Below are 22,746 nucleotides of genomic sequence, written 5' to 3'. Positions count from 1 at the left end.
TAGCATTGTGCAGATGTGAAGTACTGAGTTGAGAAGATGAAGTTTCTGTTCTAATTTCTTGGAAGCTCACCTCGTTACCCTCTGGTATGCACCGGTGAGCTCTAAAAGGGCAGAACTGCTGAGATGGCCACTGTAACCGCTCTTGCAGCATGGTGCTAGCTCACTGCTTTACAGTGTGAAATCGCATAAACAAATTCCACCCCGGAAGGTATGAAACGCCGTGAATGTAGTGCTGTGCTCCAATAAGCCTTGCAAAATATCTGGTGAGATACCTGCCAGCTGGAGAGCTCCGCGGAGCTCCGGCTTGTGGGAGAGGTGCTGCAGGTGTCTCGGAGGTTGTCTGGATGGGTAGAAATTGAACTTTTATAACCTTATGTGAGGAACCTCCTAGGTTTAATTTTGATGTTTAAGAAAAAAGCTCAGTTTGCATGGTGGTATGATCAAGTTCCTAGGAGCTGTAATCCTGCATGACATACAGATCTATTGTGGAAGTGAGTGCTGAAAGGTGAATTGCCTGTGTTAAGATTTGCTGTTGCCTTAAGAACTAAAGTGCTGGTTACTTCCTCATGATCTACATAGATCTTGGCCATAAAGTGCAAAGTTTGTAACTTTGAAGTCTCATGGCCTTGTAGGTAAATCCTTTTCATCTGGGCGATTCTGTTCAAAGTCTTTTTGCTATACTAATGAGATGGGGTTTAATAGCTTACAGTAGAAATGTGTCAACAGTGGTGTAATGAAATCGTTTTTAATAGCTTCAAGTAAAAATGTGTCAACAGTGGTGTAGCTTCCCAACACCATCCTTGAAGCAGGGGAAGTCGAACTTGGGATTTCACGGGCAATCCAGCAACACAGATTATTTTTTTTTGGAATTTGTTGGCTGTGAGGTTAGGTGCTTGGGAAGCGCGAGTGCTTTAGGCGACCCGAGCGCTGCAGCTCTCTTTTCCTCCCTTCCCTTTTACCAAATCCTGGCTTCTTGGGAAGATTGTTCTTTTATGCATTTTCCTGTAAGAGAAATGCTACCTCATCCTGTGGAAGGAGTATGTTTTTGACATGTGATGAAGTCATACGCAAATCTTGCTGAATTCTTCACCCTGAAGGACAGAGGAAGGCTCCCCTTACTCCGATATCTTGCTTCCAGCAGCAGTGGCTGTGTGTGGGCTGGGGGGTAGGCGCTCAGCGCTGCCCAGCGCCGCGGGGGCTGGCCCAGGGCAGGTTGAAGCGCCCTTTCCCTTCGCCGCGGGGCAGGGTAGCTGCCGGGGCGGGCGGGCGCAGGGACCGCGCGGCGCCGCAGGAAGGGGGCGGGGCGTGCCCGCGCTTCCTGCCCCGCCCCCTCGCCCCGCGCCCGGGCTTTGTGCCGCGCGGGCGGCCCCGCCGCCCACTGGCTGCCCGGCCCGCCGCGCTCCATGGCGGCCTGGCACGGCTTCAGGGCGGAGGAGGAGGAGGAGGCGGAGGACGAGGCGTGCTTCTGGCGGTACGACTCCACCTGGGAGGAAGACGAGGACGAAGAGGAGGATGGCGGCGAGGGCGAGTCGGAGGGAGCGCAGGCAGCCGCCGGGGAGGAGCGGCCGGACGCGGGGCAGCGGCCGGTGCCGGGCTGGGCGCGGGGCTCCCGGCAGGCCCAGGTGGGTGCCGGCGGGGCCGGGGGGGGGCCGGCGGCCCGTTCACCCCAGGCCGCCCCGGGCCCAGCCGCCCTGGGTGCGCGGGGGTTACCGTGTCCCTCGCGATTATCGCGGGCACTTCGGCGGGGGACGCTGCAGGCCGCCCCCGGGCGCGGTGGCGGTGCCCCCGTGCCAGGCTCCCGGTTCACCCCGGGGAGCGGGGGCAGCCTGAGGCGCTGAGGAGGGGTCGGGGGGGCTTGCCCGGGCAGCGGCCGCTGGCGTGTGGGCCTGCCCTCCTCCATGGAGCAGATCCCTCGGGAGGGGAGGGGAGGCGGCTGAGGCTGCCGCAGGAGCCCCGGGTGGCCGGGGCAGGGCTGTGCTGGCACTGAACAGCCCCTGAGTTCCATTAGACTGCCGCGAGCTGGTGTATGAGATATAGATAGATACATATATTTCCTCCACCATTCCCTGTGGTCTGGGTACTTTATCCCATACACACCATAGCTGTCCTCTGTGCCACCTGCCAGTTCCCCGCGTTCCGATGGCTGCTGGGTTTGGCATGAGGACACTGATGTTCTTCAGCAGCTCCTTGCTTTTACTTTTTTTTCATGGTATCCTCATCTTTGTATGGTGGCCTTTCGTGTCTGCTCTTTCATCAGTAAAAAGTCACCACTTAACATCTGCTCGCTTTTAAAAATGAGCCGTAACTTTTTATTTCTTTCAGACGTGTTTTTTTTTTTTCCCTAGGGAGCATCTTTAGAGCTCCCTAGGAAATGTAGCATTATTTCAGAGCGACTCTGCAAACAAAAAAATACCCATTGGTATTTTAAAAGCTGCAGGTATGTGTGCAGTTGTAGGGAGTGAGGTGGCATTGCAAAATGCGAACACTTGTGTCTGGTACCTTCAAATAATGTTGATTTGAAAGAGAAGGAACTTTGTTAGTCTTATCTGAGGCTCCTGTCTTTAGCATCAGTGTTTTTGAGTTTGACACTGGGTGTCAGTAATTTCTTCTACAGCATTACTTGGGCAAAAGCGAAACTGTGTCTCTGGATTTCTCAGTATTTGCTGGCTTAGTGAAAATGCATTACTGAGCTCCTCCCATTTCTGGGAAAGGGAAACTAACCCTTCGCTTGAGTTTCGTTTCAGCGACTCATCTGTATTCTTAGACTCTATGTAGGCAGATGAAGCTTTCCAATTAGTTCGCTTTTAAAGGAGTTTAATAATAAACTCCAATTTTTTATAAGCATGAAGATATTAAAACAGCCTCCCTCTTCAAAAAAAATTAATACATTCTGTGCAACATAGTAGTCCAAACACTCGTGACTTCCTACAAAAATACCCGCTCTGTACTTTGCAAACAAAATGGAAGTTGAAATACAGCAGAGGGACGCATCCATGTGCATCTCTGCATCTTCACGGAGTTGGACTGTAGCTAGGCCTTGGCTGTGCACGTAGGTCTGTGAAAGGCCACAGGTATTCTAGGCGGAATAGCTGTAATCCTTGAACGAGGGATTTCCTTGGAAGCGTTTTGCTCTGTTTGAGAGCACGCTGTCAATTCTCTCTTGTACATGGCTGGAGTTCTGGTTATGTTCGCGAGTTTTAATGCCTCCAGAACATTCAGACTGTTCTTTTTGAATGTGTGTGTTCTTCAGGTTTTTTTTTTTTTTTTTTCTTAGAGGAACTTCTGGATTGTGACAACCCTCAAAACAAGGACCATTTTTTCACTCCAGTGAGTGAGCTTTTCGAACTTTGCCTTATAAAGGAGGATGTTGTCCCCAAGGCTTACGGCCCCTGGAATATTGTTCTGCATCTTTAAAGAGAAGTTCTTCCTTCGGTGATGAGTGTGTAGTCACCTCTGTCTGACAGTGCCTGAAATTTTTTTAAGGGCAGTAAGAATGAATACAAAAAGAGACAGTAAAGCTTCTGTTGTCGGTTCATGCCTTTACAACCTGCCAAAGGCACGAATCAGCTTGCAAAACTGATTCCAGCTTCCACTTGTATTACACTAATTCTCATTCTTCTCCCCTCAGTCTAGATGGTATACTTTATATCTGAAGCTGCTAATGTGTTTATTCAATACTGAGGTTAGAATTTGTTTTATTATTTTCACTATGCACTTTCAAAATTAAATTAAAAATCTACTTTTACCTTTGCATTTCACTTGTGTCTCTGCAAATAACTCCACGTTCACGGTCTGAGGTTCCTGGGGTGTGTCTTTTCAGGTCTTTTGCATTTTGGCGCTTTTAGCTTCTAAGAGCGAGCACTGAAAAACTTGGGGTTTGTGCCTATTTTAAAAAGGTTACCTCTTAGTCTGCTGTAATGCATGAGGGTTTGTGTTTGGCTGCTCAGAGCCGTGTTTTAATAAACCCTGTAGTTCTGCCTTCTAACTCTCCATCAACAGAAGATTTTGATCACTGTTCTAGGATGCTGCTGTCTTTCTCATTCCTGTGTCGTGTTCACAGTCTACACATTCTTCCATCCATTTCAGTTGCAGCTGGTTTCCAGTTTTTAGCCAAATATTGTGTTACCTTCTCCTGGCTTTGTTCCCTGCTTTCCTCACGCTCTACACAGCGATACACATTCTGACTGATGTGTTCCAGGTTTGGAGGGAGAAACCCGCTTAGATTGCCTGTCAGTGCTGTGAGAAGTAAGGGGGCTCGATTGGCGTGGGCAAGTTTCAGTCTTGCAATTTAGTTTGTCTTTCTAAGCTGGAAAAAGGAAGGTTGTGTTTCTGTGTGGCTTACATGGAAGTTTACAGAGATCTAGGAACACCACCTTCTTGGAGGGAGGGCTGAGTTTTGCTCTCTTTGCTTCCCTATCTTGTTCTCTTTAATGCTGTGCTCTCAGATGCCTTTTGCCAGGATCTAGCATCTTTCTAGACAAGCCTTACAGCGTCTTGCACCATGGCATTGCACTCATCTCTGTATCTACATTTACTCTTCAGCAAACGAGTTCTTTTTCAAAATTGGAGCCAGAATAAATTGGAGCCAATATTAGCCTATGCCACCTGACTGTGTTAAAGGATGTTATCTTAGAACGTTAAGTGTAAAGAATATCTGGAAATTTATTCTCCTGTAATAGGGAACAAGATTTTCATTAATTTGACATGTGTCAGAATTTCATGCTTGGAGTTGCAAAGTTATAGTCAAATGATGAATGTCATAGTGCTAAATCCCAGTCTCTGCTTACATCTCAGACAAAAGAATAATATTGATCTGTTGTTGCTGAACATATTTCTTAGCCTTGTGCTTGCAGCCTCTTACTTTTTTTTCTGTCGGCTGTGTAGCAAAGCTTTTTATAATTGTGTGCATTTCTGCAGTCTGGGTAGATTCTGGGGATGGACAGTATTGGATTTCTAATCCCGTATGGGCCATGTGGCTGTGGGAAGTTCTGCCACCTATTTTGGTCTGTGTTTGGTCATCTATAAAATGGAAATGCGTTGTAACGTAGACCGGTATTATTTTAGGTCATCACAAGTTATTACTCATAAAAAACAACTTGAGCTTAATTTAATCCCTGTCACGGAAGTATGGGAGTGTCATAGTGTGTAAATGTATTTTTAAAATCTAGTTTTAAAAATTCTGCATTGATGACCTCCTGCTGTGGGTAAAGATTTGATCTCCAAATGCTGTGGGTGCTTCATAAATAGAAGTATTAACAGTCAACAGGGCAGCCGAATGGATGACTTCATTACAACAAGGTGTTAGAAAATCCAGTTCCTGTCTTAATAATTAAGGAACCAATGATTGGTGTTCAGTAGAAATTGGTGGGGTTTTATTTTTCTCTGTGCAAATGAGGTTAAGAAGTATGAAATGAAGTTGAAAGAAACACCTTGGGAAAGCATTTGCTGCTTCTTTCTTCTGAGTTTCTTGAAATACTTACTTTACAAGAGCCTGCACATCTTACCTGTTTCACAAAGACCCTGCTCTTGCTGTGAGCTGGTGTTGAATGCTCTAATCGCAGTGTGCTTCGCTTTGGGGGAGTCCTTTTATTCATGAGCAGTCTAGTTCATTTTGGTGGTTCTGCCTTGACAGAATACTTTTAAGCACTTTCATAGCTTGGGGCAAGATGGGTCAGCACTCAGCAAGATTAAACCTGTCTGTTGCTTGTGAAGTGTTACAAAATCTCTTAAGATTGAAGTAATCCACTGTAAAAAAAAAAAAAAAAAAAAAAAACAAAAAAAAAAAAAAAAACAAACCAAATAATTTATTATTCAGCTAAAATGCATTTTATATTAAGTCTTACTTGCAACTTCCATTTCTCTGAACTTCGTGGAAATAAAGGTGTTCTTTGTGATCTCTGTGTAAATGCTACATTTAGAATGAATCTAGCACATCTGTATAGCGAGGAGAACCTGTTACTTAATTGTCAGGTGGACATGGCACCACAGGTTTTTCTCTATAGCAATTTGAATTACGAATAAAATCAAATTTATTCAGCTGTAACTAGTTAAATCTGTTATTTGGCAACTAATAGGGGTCACGTGAGTCACTGCTGTGGGTATTTCATATATATTTCTTGTATTTTATTAGTGAAGTTTGGTTTCAAAACACTTCAACTAAATGCCTTTTATTTGTAGGACCAAAGATCAAATTCATCACTGCTGTCTTGGAGAGGTTTTCAGGTAGGCTTGACGTAAAGTTTGGTTAGTTGGAAGTATGAGCGATAATTGTGATGATGGTTGGAATGGAAGTCCAATAAAAGAAATATCTAACGTAACAGTATGGCTCTTGTTATTGTCCACTGTCCAGATCAGCATAATACTAAATCAGCAAGGCTGCTTTTGAGCATAAAGCTAAGATTAAAAAAAACTTTATTTCAATAATGTCTAGAGGCAATGAGAATCTTGAATTTAAGGGATATTTCTGCATCTTAAATTCTACAGTTTCAAACTCTGATCTCTGTCTTGACTGTGGTATAGAGTGACTCAGAGAATGAGAGGTGGGGCTTGGTTTGTCTTGTTTTAAAACCTTTCAGTTAAGGAAGAAAATTACATTTTGCCATTTGGGATTTCCAGCTAGTTCTGACTATTTGTGTAGGAAAAATCAACAGGGATAAAAGATATGCATAAAACATAAAGAACTTGATTAACAAGACTAGAAAGAAAAAAAAAATTTAGTTAAAGGACATGGTGTGAACTTCTCTTAGTCCAAAGTTGTCTTCAGGAGTGCAGAGAAACAATGCTGTAGCAAACTGGCTGGGTTTGGAGGTGCTGGGAGCGCAGCATGGGGAGCATAGGAGAGTGATAGGCAGGGATACGTGTGAGAGATGCTGAATTCAGTCAGTGGATTATTTTTTATTTTTTTTTTAGAAGACAACTTTAATCTGGATCTCTGATCTGTCTCTCTTCTCTAGTTCTCAAGCGGGCGCAACTGGAATGCAGCAAGAGACTTGCAGAGATACAGACATCATTACCCGGTATGGACTAACCAATGATGCATATACTCTTGGGCTGTTCTTCATTGCACGCTAAGTTTAGGAACACTTTCTAGATTTGAAGGCACCCTTTTGTCTTTACATTGACAAGCTCAGAACCTTTAAAGCATTCATTTGCGAGGGGGAAGGGATGATGTGCGTGTGGGTGCATCAGAAACAAGCTGTTAATTCCCAAAACTCATGTCAAGGAATTAGCTTGAAATATTTAGGAAATGTGAGGGAAAGCAAGGAGAAGTGTTGAAGTGAATGCTGCCTTTTTAAAGATCACTGCTTGTTGATTTCTTGTTCTCATCTCCAGGGTTTGGTAGAATCAGAAAATGAGGAGGAAGAAGACATGTGGAACTTAAGCTTTTATAAAAATGAGATTTGTTTTTTGCCCCGGGGTGAGTACCTTGTGCAGTGACTGTTTGATGCAGTCTGCTGCAGCTGGTTGAATTGGTGAAAGAGTAGCTTGATCCATGTGGGACAATTACTAAAAAAACCACAGCCAAACAAAGCACACCACCAAAACCAAAACAAACAAAAAAGCCACCAAGAATTTCCATTTTAAAATGTCTTGTTCCTGCTGTATGTGCCTTACTTTTCTGTTTAATGATAGAAAACTAAGATTTTTTCTTTGAGTTTACCAGGTTGGTTATCTAGTTAGATAAGCTAGTGCCTGTATGCGAACACCTGGCTCTGGATAGTAAGCTACCTTGGGTGGCTGGCTAACTTTAATATTCATTTGGTGTCATTTCTTCTTGCCTAACTTTTTCCTTTTCTTCTCAGGTTTGCATATTGAAAATCTGCTTGAATCTTGGTGGGACAACTATGAAGTTCTGGAAGAAAACCATTCTTACATACAGTGGTAAACTGTCTGCTTGAATATAGTGCCTCTCTTCAGTTGTGCCTCTTCTAAGAGTCAGTTGTATTTGTGTTCCTGAATTCAGTTTCCCCAAAGGTTCAGAATTGCTCCTGAGTGAAACCCATGTCCACTTTATTTTTATTAAGTTATATCCTTTTGGAAACAATGCAGTGGAAATCTGGAAAACCAGACATGGGTTACCAGTGCAGCTGTGGCAATAGATCTCAGTCATGGTTGGTCTTACAGGGTATTGCAGATCAGAGCAACAAGAGAGATACAAAGTATATTGTTGTCATTGGTGTGGACAGTGCTTTTATGGGAGGGGTGTATTTGTCATATAGTAAACTACTTCTTCTGTGTCCATAAAGATGTGAGGACTCCAAGAGATGCCTCTGATATCTCAATTTTTGAAATCTTTTGTTTGTTTGTTTTTTAAAAAAATGGGTACCGTGGACTGGATGTCGTCTTTGCTTATCTGGTCTGAAAATTTCTTTCCCTTCAGGCTATTCCCTTTACGTGAACCAGGGATGAACTGGCGTGCCAGACCACTCACATGTCAAGAAATTCAGGTATTTAAAGCTTTTTTCTTTTTTGAAATCTGAAGGATGTTAGGATTTTCCCTAAATGCCTTACATTTGAAGTCTAAGTTTTCTTACGTTGCTTCCTTGGGGCCCTAGTGTGAAGAGAGCTCACTCAAGCACTGTTAAGAATTTGTCTGTCTTGTGTCTGCCAGTGGCTACACCAGCAAATGAAATGCTCAGTGATAAAATCAAGCCTTGTTTGTCCCTTAGGTGCCCCTTAAACTGGTGCAGGTCATCAAGGGTTGCAGCTCGTACTCATTAGTCTGTCTTGTTTTCAGGCCTTTAAGAAGTCCAAGGAAGTTATGCAAAGGTTTATACGTGCTTATCAGCTCATGCTGAGATTTTATGGGATCATTTTGACCAATGAGGAAACTGGAGAACTTAAGAGAGCAGAGAATTGGGCTGAACGATTTCAAAACTTGAACCGGTGAGTCTGAGCCTGTGTTGATGCTGCTGGTCATTTACTACAGCCAGATGCCTCTTTGAGAAGAAAAAAAAAGTCAAAGTCAAGAAAATGCTCAGCCCTTGAGGAGCGGATGCTTTTTGTTGATAAAAATGTTAGCTAGCTGAAGTATATTTACCTTGGCTTAGCCTCTGACTGCAGGTCATCACACTCTGTGACTTTAGTAAATGACAGGTGTTATAAGTAAATGAGTTGAGATTGATTTTCTTTTGTATCCAGCACAGCTGTGAACAGTAGGCTTTGTTCAGGTTGCTCTCCTGAAGTATGAAATACAGGCTTGGAGATGCTAATATTGGCTCTAGCAGAGCTTGTGTTTAAAACCATATTTTAAGCAGGAATCGCTGAAACGTTTTCACAGGTAGCCAAATTGCCTTTTAGTATTCTGTTAAACTACAAAATAGGAGCATTTCCATATGCTTCCCTGATTGTTTATAAAACTGCCTTAATGTGTGTAAAATGCTTTAAATCCTTGGTTGAAAAGTGTTTTGCGAATTGATGGTTTTTCATACCACTTTTTATTTTTTTTACTTACACTTTTTATACCACTGCAGGTCATACCGTAGAGATAGTAGTGACCCTTCATATTCTGGTACCCCTAATGCTATTAACAAGGGCTCTAAAAGGACTGGGCATACTCACACAAGAAAAAAACAACTTGAAGACTGTCAAGTATTTAAAAAAAAAAAAAAAAGTGTTGTGTCTGGCTTAAGTCCCTAAGTCACGGATTTCTGGCAGCATCCTTACCTGCCTGTATCCTTACAGTTTTTTTACGGGCTTACCCTGCAGGGTCAATGTTAGGGATAGGACACTGGGCTGCATGGACTTGTGTGTCTGTCAAGTGGTGGCTGGTATCTGCTGGTGAGTGATGCAGAAAGCCAGAACAGTTCCAAGCAGTTGAGGTGATTAATCCTAGCAGCCCAAGGAGGACTAGGAAGGTGCTGCTGAAGGCAGACAGCAGCAGTCGGTGCTTTAAAAGTAAGCCCACCTGTACTCCCATCTGCATTATCAAGTAGTCTTTAACAGACCATGGCCAACAATGCACAAAAACATTTTGCAGATAGCCTGGAGGTTCGTAGTGACAGGTAAGACTTTCACTTAACTTTGCTTATCTGTTTTGTTCAGGTTCAGCCACAACAATTTGCGGATTACTCGCATCCTGAAGTGCCTGGGAGAGATGGGTTATGAACACTATCAAGTGCACTTGGTAAAGTTTTTCCTAACAGAAACTCTTGTTAAGGAGACGTTACCAAATGTCAAGAGAAGTGCCTTGGATTACTTCCTGTTCACCATCAGAAGCAAACAGAAGAGAAGAGAACTAGTCCACTATGCTTGGCAACACTTCAAACCTCGGGGCAGCTTTGTGTGGGGGCCACATGATAAACTCTTGAAGTACAGACCCCGCTCTGCTAGGTCACAGCTGTACCAAAAGGCTGAAGATAAAGAGGAAACACCTGGTAAAAAATGTGATGATTCTGTGGAAAAGGATCAGAACCTGTCCATAGAGGGAGAACAGAAAGCTGGAGATGCTGCAAACTTGCAGCCTAAAGTGAATGATGAAGATGTAAAAGATAAGTTAAGTGAATATGTTTCGAAGGGAGATGGTGAAGAGGAGGAAGAGACTTCACTTACCCAGCAGGAGAAGAAGGATTTAAGCAGTGAGGCTGAAGAAGTGCAGGGTACAGCAGAGAATGATTGCACGAAGGAGAGCAAGAAGAGAAAACTGGATGCAAATACGGCAGATGCTAAAAAGAGTGGACTGTTGAAAAGCCCTACTGATATTGAAAACATTTCCCGTAATCTGGGAGAATGTGCAATTGATGGAGAAATCCCTTGCTCAGTTCCGCTTTTACAAGCAAAGGAGAACCAGGAAATACTGAAAGAAGATGATGCAAGCACCAAAGACTCAGCAGTGCCTGAGACTGCTGATGCAGTTGTGAAACGGAGGAAAGTTGATAAAAGAACATTGAGAGCCAGGGCATGCAACTTGGCCATAAACCTGAACATGAACCCGAACGTTGGGCCCTCTGCCTCCAGTGCCAAGTTAAAGCCACCTGTTGCAAACACTGAGGCTGAAGAAGAAAATGTCAGTGGGGAAAGCACAACTGTGGAAGTGACAAGTGAGAAGCGTGGTGGTGATGCACATGGTGGGGCTGTGAGACCCTCAGTTGGTTCCAGGCTCCCCAAGACTGGCAGGACTTCTTCAGTAAGTGATAGCTTGGAGTTGAGTGGGGATCAAGTCAGAGCAAGGAGTGATCAGAACCACTGCAGCAGCACATTCCTGGGAAGCAAAAATGGGGTAGATGGGGTAGAACAGCATAAAAAGGCAGAAAATGCAAATGAAAAAGGGCAGGCAGAAGTCACAGGCAACAAACAAGTTCCAGAGGGTATTGAGCAGAGCAGTGTGGCATCCACGTGTCCTGAAGAAGACAGTACTGAGGTTGCAACAGAAAAACGTGAAAGCTCTGAGCATGCAGCAGAACCTGATGAAGAGCAGGTAGCGGCAGAGTGGAGACCGGCATGACAAGCACTCAGGCAAGCAGAGATGACACTGCCCTAACTGCTGGGAGCCAGCTTTGGTGATTTGGATAGCAGAAGTACCTGGAAAAATAAACTTCCTTTGGGCTGGTCCAGGGTAGCTCCTGTCTGGCTTTCACCCTTCCACACTTTTTTAAAAATCATCTGTAGTAACTTCACTGAGATCCAGCCCTTGGTTTACCCTAAAGAGGAAAACTCCAGTCATCTTCATGGACAGGCTGTGTCCTGTTGCTGGTTTTTTATCTGATGTTCAGGACTGTCTTGGAGCAACAGGGGTTTTTGCACTTTGCTTTGATTCTGGTATGTCCCTTCTTAAAGAGAAGAGGAAAACTGATCTGTTTCCTTGTTTGAACTGGTCAAGTATTTATTAAATACATTTTTAATGTAAGACAGCATGACCTAATTGGCCAGGCCTTTCTATTACCGTGTAACTTCTATTAATTATTGAAAGGCTGTACCTTTCCTGGAGATTTATTCCTGGCAAAGGTGCTGTTTACCTAAAAGAGATGAGTATATACATTTCACATCATTTAAGAGTATAGTTGCCTCTCCTCCTATAAAGAAAATTTGATTTCAGACTGGGATAAAATGCATAGTCAAAATGTATCTGTGACCAGTAGTGACTTGTTTGTACAGACACTGTTCGCTAGGGTGCTAAGTACTGAGCATTTATTCCCTTTATTCCCCCCAGAAGTTGCTTTGTAGGGCTTGTTAGTGTTTTTAAGAATACGGATCATCTACTGATTTTGAAGAGGAAAAACGTTCAGACTTTGCATAAAGCTGCTGCCTAGAGCTCTTCTTCCCCAGGTTTTTCCACTGCTTGCAGACCCTTGATAGTCTTCCACAGGTATTTGTGTCCACTACTGGTTCAAAGGTCTGCCTTCCTCAATTGCCAAAACAGAACAAATAGTTGTCATTGCATTTTTGGGGGCTCTGCTGTTAATTTGCAGTGGCCTGTGGGGCTCTCTTTTCTGCAGGCCTATCGCATGAAGTTAGATGTGTCAGATTTAACCCACTTCCTAGTTAGAGCAGGATTGTTTTACCACTAACGATTAGCATGTCAGGCGGTGAGGGCATGTTAAAGTGCAGCATAGCTGGAAACCACTGGGCTTTGTGGGGCAGTTAATTGAAACTTTAATTGGAGGGGTACGCTTGTCTGGTTGATTTATTTACGGCCCTCAAGGATTTACTTTTAGACCTTGCCAGCTATTTGCCTGCCTCAGTGTTCCTGACCTCCCTGTTAGCTGCTCTGCCTGACTTACACAGTATTCAACCAAGTCTGAAGGAGCGTTAAACAATTTAGCACTTCTGCTCCTAGAGATTGTTACAACAGAGGACCTGTTTCATGAAGCAGGGGAAACGGTTTCCACCAGCCAGAAGGTCTGGACTCGCTGTTTGCTCAGATTGTTTGGTTTAGATTTGGGGATTTTAGGTGCTGTTTGTGTAGGAGATGGTTAGAGGCTTACCAGCTTTGCCAGAGAGCAGATGCAGTAGCCTGTGCGATGTTCGTGGTTTTCCTCTCTCTGCTACAACTCTGAAGATCTTTCAAGGAATTTGATCAGTGACTCGCCAGCCCAGACTGTAGGTCCTGATCCAGCATGCCACATATACATGTGTGGGAATAAAAATCTGCAAGCTTAACACCTAATGGTCGTGGTCACACATGTGCTGGAAAAAGGCTTTAATGTTTTTAAAATAATTTTTTTCTTATGAACAAATGGAGTTAAATAGCCAATAAGAATACGCTTAACTACAGATATAAATACTTGAAGATGCTGAGTGAAAATTATTTCATAAAAGATTCATAAGAAATTGTTAATCATGGCTTTTGTACAGATTTATAGTAATTTTCTTATTTAATGAAATTTTCATTGTGAATATGTGCTCAGTTGGGGCATAGACCATGTATCTTGTTATGGTGATGTGTGGTTTGTTTTTGTGTTTGATGGGGTGTCCCTGTGAGCCCTAGTCTGGAGTGCTCAAACCAAACCATTCCCTATCATGATCAGGTTTAGAGTTCTGGCTGTAGGTGTACGCGTTGAGTTCACAGGATGTTTTCCAGTTCTCAGAGCTGTATCACAGAGTTTGTTACGTTGTCACCTATTAAAGCATGACTTTAATGCATACCAGTTTCCACTTATGTTTTTTTTCATCTTTGAGAGCAGGGCATGACCATCATATATCTGTCGCCCCCACACACACACCCCCACACACCCTGTAGCTGTTTGCTGGTGCTTGGGCACCTCCAGCGAGTGGGTGCGTGGGGCTGTTTGGCGTTCCCAAGCGGAGGACTGGTGGGCTCACCATGAGATAAACCTGCTGCTTGTTCCATGTGGAGATGATGCTCAGTCTTCCTGCAGCGCTGTAAAATGTGGCCAGTGAATGTTTGTGGGGAAAAAACACCCCCTCCTTTGCTTCTTGTTCAGCGATGTGCTTTGAAACGTTTCAGTATGCCCCGTCTTGGCTTTGTGCTGCCGTTCTCTCAAGCATGTGTTGTGGTGCTCTGCAGAGCAAACAAGGACTTTCCTTTTGAGCAGCTTTTGGGGCTAGCAGGCAGGAGGGCAGCTGCCTGGCCTGCTTATAGGGCTTTATCTAGTGGGCCTTTTCCTTCAGGGCATGAGCACCGGGGGTGTGGGGGTGTCTTTGTAGCAATGATTTCTGTAAGTCGCTGTGTTCCTTCAGCTGTGCTCCCTCTGCCTGGGGATGTGCAAGGAGAGGACAGCTGGTCCTCCTGTGCGGTGGGCTTGAAGGTGAATACTCCCAGGGCTCTTCCCTTGCAGGTCATGAGCTGGCTCTGCTTGCAGCAGCCCTGGAATCCCTGGCTTGTTAGAGCAGCGTGTGGCTGAGGAGTTTGGATCTGCTTTGCCTTCTCTGTTGCCATCGGCTGGCCTCGGTGTGAAGGAGGAGGTACAAGCTCTGTGCAAAGCAGTTCATGCGACTGCACTGCTCTCCCTCTGCGCGGTTTGTGGTGTCTAATAAAGCATTCCATTCAATGTGAGGCCATCTGAAGACACACACACGCTCCCTTTCTGTCCACAGCTGCCTGGTCCACCAAATCTTCTAGGAACTTAGTAAATCTTTGAGCTCTTCATCTTTCTGTCAAGGTTGGTGGAATATGGGCTGCTGGGGAGCTGGACAGGCACACAGTGTGTGCTCGTACAGACCTCCCAGCGTAAGGATGCCAAACTGAAACCCGGTATTTCATTTTTTAAGCTTTGCTTTTCCACATCTGCTCTCCTTACTAACCAAATGAGCTGTGTCATTTCAGTCCTGATGAATCTTGCCACTGTTTCTCTCCACTTCCAAGTCCTGCTTTGGATGAAATTGTCTTTAATCGATAAAGGGAAGCATGAAGCTATTTGTAGGAGGTGCATCTTTGTAAATATATTGCCTTTTGGGATCACCTAGCTGGGAACTGTCATTCTGTTCCTTCCAAATACTTCAAAGGCAATTCTTCCTGTTTTGGGAGGGCTCTGAGAGTGTTGTTTCTTTTTTCTTCCTCCTTGTGATCTGCCTTGTGATCATCTGTTCTCTGGTCAGGGTTCATCACTTTCTCAAGAAATCAGTTGGAGCTCTTCAGATTTCCCTGGAAAAAACCGAACAAACCAGATGTGATTATACCTCCAGAGCTCATAAACCATCTCACTAAGCAGTAAGTGCGTTTTTTCTGGAGTGCATCTTGCAGTTCTTGCAGGTATGTTAACTTCTTTAGTGAAGTTAGGTAGCCTCAGGCACTGCGTAGCGCTCGCTCAGTGGTGTTTTACCTGTCCAGCGCTGAGGTGGTTGATGGGCTTTGAGGAATGGCCTGGGTGAGATCTAAGGAACATCTTTGTATCTCCAGCTGGAGCAGCCGAATTTTGCTTCTGTGGCATGTCTGCAAGTCTGGCCCTTCCGCAGGATCCCTGTTTGCTCGAGGCTGGGGCTGCCCAGCAAGGCATGAATGAGAGCTGCAATTCCTGACTGCTGCTCCCCCTCCTGCTCCCACCTCCCTCCCAAACCTCCTCTCTCCTGCAAGCTCGGCCCCTCTTGCTTGTTCCTGAGCTCTGCCCCTCCAGCTGGAGCCGCAGGTTTATCTGGAGGCGAGGAGTCTCTCCTTTGTAAGCTGAGACCCAGGGGGAGGAGGAGGGATCTGCTGGACCCTGGAGGAGAAGCCGTTTAGCTGCCCAGGGGGAACGGAGAGAGGCAGAGCCTGTGCGCCATGGCTGGGCTCTCCAGTCTGGGGCTTCTCTTCCTGTGCCAGCTATTAGCCACATCGGCTCAGGTAAGAAGTCTCATTTATGTCTTATGCTTAAGAAAAAAGTCTGGAAGGGAAAAAGATGGTGACCTGTGTATGTTATACCCGCAGGATGAAATGTGGCAATAGGCAGGTTATTAGAGTCTAAAATTTATTACAAATGCGTGTGTTGCTTGTGCTGTTGTACAGGGAGTGCCTAGCAAGCACGTCTGGGTTTGTACCTGCATAGGTAACTATTTAAATCCTATCCTTACGTGTAGAAACTGCTGCCTTACACTTTCCACAAAAGTATTGCCTTCCCATTCAGGGCTGCAGTTAGGAGAGGGAAAGCCTTGGGAAAGGGGAGACCGTTTGGTCTAAGAGAAAGTTTTCTTCTACGATGAAGTAATAGGCTGCCAGTGAGACTGATCTCCTGATCTGACTCTTCATCTGAATCAGAGTTTCTTCCCTCAACGAATTTTCAAATGTTACACTTACTAAATAGCATATTTAAGCCTTGTTCGCTTCAGGTATGAAGTTATATTAAACTTCCCTGTGTGGTGTTAATGTTACTGCCTGGGGAAGTAACTCCTTGGTGAGGTTTTTCTATTGTGTTAGTGAGGAATTTTTGCAGCCTGGCTTGGGAATTCAAAGCTGCCCTCATCTGCTGCGAGCAGAGCTGCTCCTACAATGAAACCTTTGTTCACTGAAGCTACAGCAAGCTGCTCTCTGGAGCCCTCTCCATACAGAAGTCATTTATTGGACCTTTCTTTCCTTCCCCCCACCTCAGACCTCCTCCAAAACCCCAGATTTTCAAATGGCATCCTGCTCAAAGAGGAGACTTCCCCTTTCTCCTTCTGTCTTCACTGGTGTCTGCCTGGCTTTTCCGTCACCCCATCAGGCTGGGACTATAAATTAATTTTTAATGCCTAGCACTTGGCACCTATTTTCTGTGGGCTTTGCATTTCTTCCTCTGCCCAGAGCGAAACATGCCTGTAAGCAGCGAGAACTGGTTCCTGTGCAGCAAACCCGTTTGGTGCCCAGCCACCAGCTTTCCTTCCCAGTGTAAGCCACCAGCTAAATGAGCTGGGAGCCCTGAGGGTGTGCTCAGTCAAAAGGGTTTTCCAAAGAGCCTTGCACCAGTCCTGAGCTCCTCGGAGTCCACCCAGCTTGGCGGGAGGCCCTGGGGGATGGGGGGTTAGTGCAGCTTTAGGGGGTTGAGCTGTAGCACTTGGCCATTTGTGATTTAGCCTATGTGTTTCTTCGGATGCAAAGATGAACTCCTCTCTCTCTTTCCCCTGATCCTTTCAGAGAGTAGGACCACAAGGCCCTCCTGGACCACGAGGACCCCCTGGACCATCTGGCAAGGACGGCATAGATGTGAGTGATGTTTGGCAGAGGGCAGGCTCAGCCGAGGGAGGGCGAGGGGTGGAGCAGAGGCAGACCCAGCAGAGCAGGGAGGCTGCTCATTCCCCAGAGCCCCAGCCTTTGGGCCACCCTTCAGAGGTGGAAGGACATGGAGAACCAGTCTACTCACAAGAGACCTTGTTTTGCAAGAGTCAGAACAGCGAGTGGAGGTGCTGAGTGGCCTCAGGTTCTTTACAGGATCAATCCCCTGTTTTGAGAGAGTTCAGGACAAAGCTAGTGTATGCACAGGGACTCGTGACCCTCCTCGCAATGTAGAAAATTTCTCTTTTGGTGTCTAGGGAGGAAGGGGAACGTAATACATAAGGTCGAGTGCATGGGTACCATGTTTGCCAGAGTCATTGCATGTTCTGTAGTTCAGAGAGAGGTTTATGTGACACTTCAGAGCATCCACGTTTCTAGAGAGGCTTCAAGAAACTCAAACATGCAGCGCTGGACACTGCTTTTATATTGGGTTTATTTTCACATTGTCAGTATGGCTATCCCTAACTTCCATCGGGATGTGAGAGGTCAGAAACTGCCAGAAATGAGTTGCCTGTAGTGGCACAAAAGGCAAAGGAAATGGGCAACCTTTATTTCAGCAGGCAGCTCCTTATACGTACACCTCCTGCAGAGGCAGAAGGCTACGTACCACAGCACGTACTGGAGGAGAAAAACTTGTCCTGTTACTTTTAATTGAAGTTTCCATAGAAATGAAGAGTTTTGCTTCTGTGCCTCTGTTGGATAAGGACTGAAGTTTGTCCAGTAGTTAGTTTATCCACTGATCAAAAGAGCATCAGATGGACCTTCAACAAGACCACATCAAATGCAAAAGGCTTGATCCCCACCTTGATGTTCAGTTTGAGTAGCGCTTGTCTTAGTCTCTAAGCTGCTTATGGAACAGGGCAGGGTTTTTTAAACCTCGTCTGAAGGAAGTTTATTGGTGTTGGGCCTTTAAGCAACCTTGAAAAAATCTATTCATTCCATGCAGGTCATTTTCTTTTGGATAAGAAGGTAAAAAAAGATATATGGGTTCCCTGGTGTATGGTGAACAAGGAGCTTTTTTGTCTGCAGCGGTGAGCTTTCATAGTGGCTCTGTGAGCAAGGCTGGTCTGAGGAGAGAACCGCCTTGATCTGCAGCTGGTCCCTCTAAAGTGTCCTTTTGACTAATGGAGACCATTTTACTGAAAAATCTCACTCTGAACTTTTCATGCTACGAAACCAGAGCTGGTACCTCGACAGTTTCTCTCTGCTATCTTTCATGATGTGGTAAAAGGTTTAAGGGGACACCCTGGAAGAGGACGAAGGACATGTGTTCCCGTTGGCAGCAGTGAGCTGTGGAGTCACTGTAGCAGGACGCAAGCGTGGCCAGCGGGTTTCAGGGACGGGTGGCTGTGTTTCTGTACAGAGCAAAAAAGAAGCGTTTGGGAGGCACGAAGCCCTTCAGGCTTCACGTTGTAACCAATTTCTGCGTGTAGGCAATCAGAAAGAAACAAATCCCTGTAATTGTGTTGTTCAGTTCCTGCTTTCTATGGGATATTTGACACCCTAATTCTGGAATGGCATCAGCATCGCTTCTGATTGCTCTTGGAAACAGGAGCCCGGGGAGATGCTGGTCACGTGAACCTGCGCCCCTTTATCCACTGCTTAAAGCTTTGGAAGGCTGCCTGCGGGACAGGACCAAAGAACATAATCTAATTAATATGAAGAACTCAGTCCTGATCAACCAACCAGCTCAGTAAAGTATTTAAGGTGTTAAGTCTTACAGTCTCAGCTTGAGTCTGGAGTTTTGGCTACGCAGGAACAGGCTCTCATTTGAACAGACTTGATCTACATCCCTCCTATGGATATAGGTTGTCAGGTGCCTTGTTCACATGAGATGGTCCAGCTGTGCAGGGACAGGCTCCAGGATGGTTCTTGCTCTTCAACAGGATTGAGTCCTTCAAGGATGATGAAAAAGAAGATGATGAGAAAAGAAGAGATGCAGGGCTGGGGCTAGTGCTGGGCACAGTCATGCAGCCTCCCAGTTTCAGGGTTACGGTTTTTCTGGCAGTACCCTCTGAAAAACTATGGCACTGCTCTGCATTTTCATGGTACTGCATGGAGAGAAGTGGTGGTGTCAAATCTACCACTGTGAAGAATGAAACCATCTTTTCTTTAGTGATGAGCCTTTTATTTTTTAAAGCACAATTAGAACTTTTGTGGACTATACCTATGCAAGTTTCCTGAAGTCTGTAAGCCACTCCAGCTGGGTCATCTTTGCAGATGGCTCTGGATGAACGCCATGTGGGAAGAGCTGCTGAACAGCCTTTTTGCTGGATGAGTGCTGCTGCGGTGTTCAGCAGTCCCTTACTGTCGGCCGTGAGCAGTGAGCAGCGCATAACATACATCTGAATTATTCAGGATATCTCTGAACAAACCTTGGATGAACCCCATAAGCACAATTTCTAGAAGCTCCTGCTTTCATTCCTACCTTCCAGTGGGAGCTGCAACATTAAGTCCCTCTGAAATATTTTATAATTATAGCCTTCAACATGCTTCACATTTCATACTCGGTAACAAGCAAAATCTCTCCCTCCCGAGAATAGAAACGGCATGTTATGATCGAAAGAATTAGTGACAAGTTCCTGTGAATTATTTCTGGGGATGTAATTCCCCAAATTGCTAATAAGCAATTGTCACTTTTCAAAAATCAAGCTCCCCCACCACCACTTTCCGTCTCCTGGCTTGACATGCTAAGAAAGCATAAACTTCCTTCCCTCTCGCATAGCACCAGGAGAGCATTTCCCTTTGCTGACAGCCTTTGCCTCTAATTCCCAGTGATTTGGCATTAGGGGTATAAACACTGATTAGGCTTTTGATTTAGCTGACTGCAGTTCTGGTGCCCCTGCAGGGTCCCGCAGGGGTCCACAATGGCAGGAGCAAGGTTTAAGATCGTCCCAAGCGGCCTTTGCCGATGCTGTGACCTTGCTGTATAGATTGCCATCGCACAGGCAAGAAAAAATGCAAGGGGCTGGCAACCTCAAGTGATGGAGGAAAGAGTAAACCACCTCTACTGCCATTTCTGTCCGCCTTTTCAAACCATTCATTGCAAAAGAACTGCTCCTTTCATTTCCTTGGCAGGGCTTTTCCCCACCTATGATAATGATAACTATTTATGGAAAACCTGTGAGCAAAGGACAGCAAGGCAGAGCATAAAGATCCCTCTGTTCAGTGACCCTGTGGTCTGTGCATTGATGGGTCACCAGTGCAGCACGTAAATCCTCGCTGAAGTGAATCGAGGCAGCTGGTCTTGAGAGATTTGCCCACAGACTTCACAGCTGTCAACACAGTAAATAGAGAAACATGCTATAAATTCCACAGCTTTGCTTACTGCCTTCCAACTCCTAATTATCAGGCCTACGATGGGGCTGGTGTTGTTTCTAGCCTTGCTGTGTTAATAACCACCCCTTTTACATATAAATTTTCTTCTTACAGGGCATCAGCGTGCCCCTTCCCCTCTGCTTGCCCATGATAACCGAGCCTCTCCCGGTATTTAGTGTACTTACCCGAAAGCCGGGAGGGAAGGGTGCCATCCAGACATCTAGACCTGGGACACAAAGTGATTTTATGTGGGATGAGGTGGGAAACCAAGCTCCAGTCGAGCTCCTGCTATTCACAGATGGTTGCAGCTTTTGGGGGCTAACAATAAAACACAAATATCTTCTCCTCTGGGGTCCACACAAGCTCCTGAATGATGTTACAGCTGGTGAGCTAGAAGGGGTGATTCAAAGGCTGCTTAAATATTGTCTCCCAAACACCTTTAATGCTGTTCTTAAAAGTTGCTTTCCATTAGGACAGGAAAAAATGAGCGCTTTTGAAATATTATATAAAATACGGGGTTGGTCCAGACTGTGGGGTTGGATTAGGTGGAAATCAGTTGGGGGCTTTGTTCATTTGCTTTTCCTGTCAAAGTTTAGTCATACATAGAAAATTACTGTAGACAGTTTGTTCATTCTTTACCTTCTGATAGTTCCCAACTCCTGGTAGTACCACAGTGTTATACTGGGTCCTGGGTACCTGAATCTTATCCTCGTGTCCCTCTGTTTCATCAGGAAGATGTTTGAACGCCTTGATAGCCCTCTAGCTTCCTCGCTGCCCAACTTGCAGACAAGCCCAAGTGCAAATAATTTTTAAGTATATCTGGGAAAAGGAGGTGCTGGGCACTGTTTGGAAGCACTGGTTTGCTGTGGGAGGCTGAGGATGTGGGGTTCACCACATCTGCTGTTGTGGGTGTAGAAAAAGTTCATCCTGCTTTAGGGGATAGCAGGATCTAGAGCATCAGCTTCGTAAGACTGAGCATGGTAAATACTGGAGTGGGCATTAAGGGAATGAGCGCTGTGACGGGTGGGAACACCGTTGTTGCAAAACATCACCAGAAGGAGGTTCAGCACTAACACCGATGTCGTTTCTCTTTATCAGGGAGAGCCAGGCCCTCCTGGTTTGCCAGGCACACCGGTAAGTATGTTCTGGCTGACACTGACTTGCTCATCCTTTTGAGAGGGAGATGGTGCAAGAGCTAAGGCTTGCTGGCTCCCCTTCCTCCTGGTCTGCAGCAGAATTTCTGTAAGGGGTCCACAGTGGAGATCCTCAGCAGTGGTCCGGGGGACAAATGCATTTATTTTCCTGTTTCATTGCTAGCGGAGGTTATCCATGAGATGAAGCTCGCCCATCCCCAGTATAACAAAACTGGTACGGAGCCACGTGTGTGGTTATTTTTGGCATTGGTCTGAGTCTGCTTCAGCTCCTCAGTCTGCCAAGGGGTGCTCAAAATTGTACCAGGTGGCATAGCTCCTTGCTCTGGGCTGCTTACCCCATCCTTTTCTACCCCTTTCTACCCCTCTATTAGGAACAGCTTACAAGTATGTGGAATTGAGCCAAAGTGCTGAAAAGAATTTAGAATTTGGGTATGTATTCGTGGCAAGTTTCATCTCTCTGTAGGAATTCTTCTACATTGCATGGTGTAAGATCAACACGTCAACAAATTAACTTCCGTCTTGTAGCCGGTATCAACACATGCCACGTTTCTCTTGTTATTATGTTAAAAATAATTGCCTGATTATCTGATTTAGGGGCCAAAAGGTGCACCAGGGAAGCCTGGAGCAGCTGGTGAAGCTGGATTGCCTGGCCTTCCTGGAGTGGACGTGAGTATTTTGTCATCTTAGATCTTTTAAATATTTCATGTAGACATGGGTGCTTCTCTGAAGTGTCTCATCGGCTTCCTCTGTGCCTACTGTAGAAGCAAAGTGGGTCCTAGATCTACATGGGTCTTGCACATCAGGAGAAAGTTTGAGAGTTGCAAGTATCTCTTGATTGAATTAAGGAACTTGAGAACAGTTTTGAGACGCGTAACTGACAGGACGGTGCTCTTACAGTGAAGCATCGCAGTTCTTCAGAGGTGCAGCGGGCAAGTCTGCAGAGGTACAGGCGTCTTTGAAAGTTGACATTTCTGGAGCAAACCCATTGAGCTCAGTCTAGAGATCCCATCCCACTTGCGAGCCGAGGTGTGCTGCTCACTGCCCTGGGATTTGCCCTGCAGCTCCAGACAGGTGACTGCACACAGTCAAGCTTTCCCAGTTTTCCCATCTTTCCCAGCTTCCCAACGTGCTGCCATGGTAGCTGAGTCTGGGTAA

At 45.4% G+C, this 22,746-nt stretch overlaps 2 protein-coding genes across 11 annotated transcripts in view; both read left to right on the top strand.

The window, feature by feature from the left end:
• Nucleotides 1-1,351: 1,351 nt before the first annotated feature.
• Nucleotides 1,352-13,581, top strand: OGFR (opioid growth factor receptor). Of its 3 annotated transcripts, XM_040607954.1 has the most exons (9): nt 1,352-1,622; nt 3,629-3,682; nt 6,178-6,222; nt 6,954-7,016; nt 7,333-7,417; nt 7,803-7,881; nt 8,381-8,447; nt 8,738-8,886; nt 10,045-13,581. In XM_040607954.1, the coding sequence occupies exons 1-9, from the start codon at nt 1,404-1,406 to the stop codon at nt 11,441-11,443; spliced, it is 2,160 nt and encodes a 719-aa protein (XP_040463888.1). In that variant the 5' UTR covers nt 1,352-1,403; the 3' UTR covers nt 11,444-13,581. The 3 variants fall into 3 exon arrangements, with proteins under 3 accessions (XP_040463888.1, XP_040463889.1, XP_040463890.1); XM_040607955.1 differs by lacking the exon at nt 3,629-3,682 and having other exon boundaries at nt 1,353-1,622; XM_040607956.1 differs by lacking the exons at nt 1,352-1,622; nt 3,629-3,682 and adding an exon at nt 1,897-3,327.
• An 88-nt stretch (nt 13,582-13,669) lies between these two features.
• The window catches only part of COL9A3 (collagen type IX alpha 3 chain), a 41,693-nt gene continuing 32,616 nt past the window's right edge, over nt 13,670-22,746 (top strand). The window contains exons 1-7 of one of the 8 annotated variants that reach the window (XM_040607951.1): nt 13,670-14,364; nt 14,497-14,561; nt 14,998-15,109; nt 15,299-15,718; nt 16,982-17,050; nt 21,536-21,571; nt 22,186-22,257. In XM_040607951.1, coding sequence (XP_040463885.1) covers nt 15,656-15,718; nt 16,982-17,050; nt 21,536-21,571; nt 22,186-22,257 — 240 coding nt within the window. In that variant the 5' untranslated portion in view covers nt 13,670-14,364; nt 14,497-14,561; nt 14,998-15,109; nt 15,299-15,655. Of the gene's footprint in view, nt 15,110-15,298; nt 15,719-16,981; nt 17,051-21,535; nt 21,572-22,185; nt 22,258-22,746 lie in introns of all 8 variants that reach the window. The other 7 variants (XM_040607948.1, XM_040607947.1, XM_040607952.1 and 4 more) reach the window with 7 other exon arrangements.

The sequence above is a fragment of the Falco naumanni genome, chromosome 10, assembly GCF_017639655.2.
Source record: "Falco naumanni isolate bFalNau1 chromosome 10, bFalNau1.pat, whole genome shotgun sequence".
Taxonomy (NCBI): domain Eukaryota; kingdom Metazoa; phylum Chordata; class Aves; order Falconiformes; family Falconidae; genus Falco; species Falco naumanni.
The sequence above is the reverse complement of the archived record's forward strand: the minus strand, read 5'-3'. Positions and strand labels throughout refer to the sequence as shown.

Coding starts and splice junctions, on each gene's coding strand:
- OGFR (XM_040607954.1), top strand. CDS start 1,404: ATGGCGGCCTGGCACGGCTTCAGGGCGGAGGAGGAGGAGGAGGCGGAG. Junction 1,623..3,628: donor GGGGCTCCCGGCAGGCCCAG/GTGGGTGCCGGC, acceptor TTCTCCCCTCAG/TCTAGATGGTATACTTTATA. Junction 3,683..6,177: donor TGTGTTTATTCAATACTGAG/GTTAGAATTTGT, acceptor TTTTATTTGTAG/GACCAAAGATCAAATTCATC.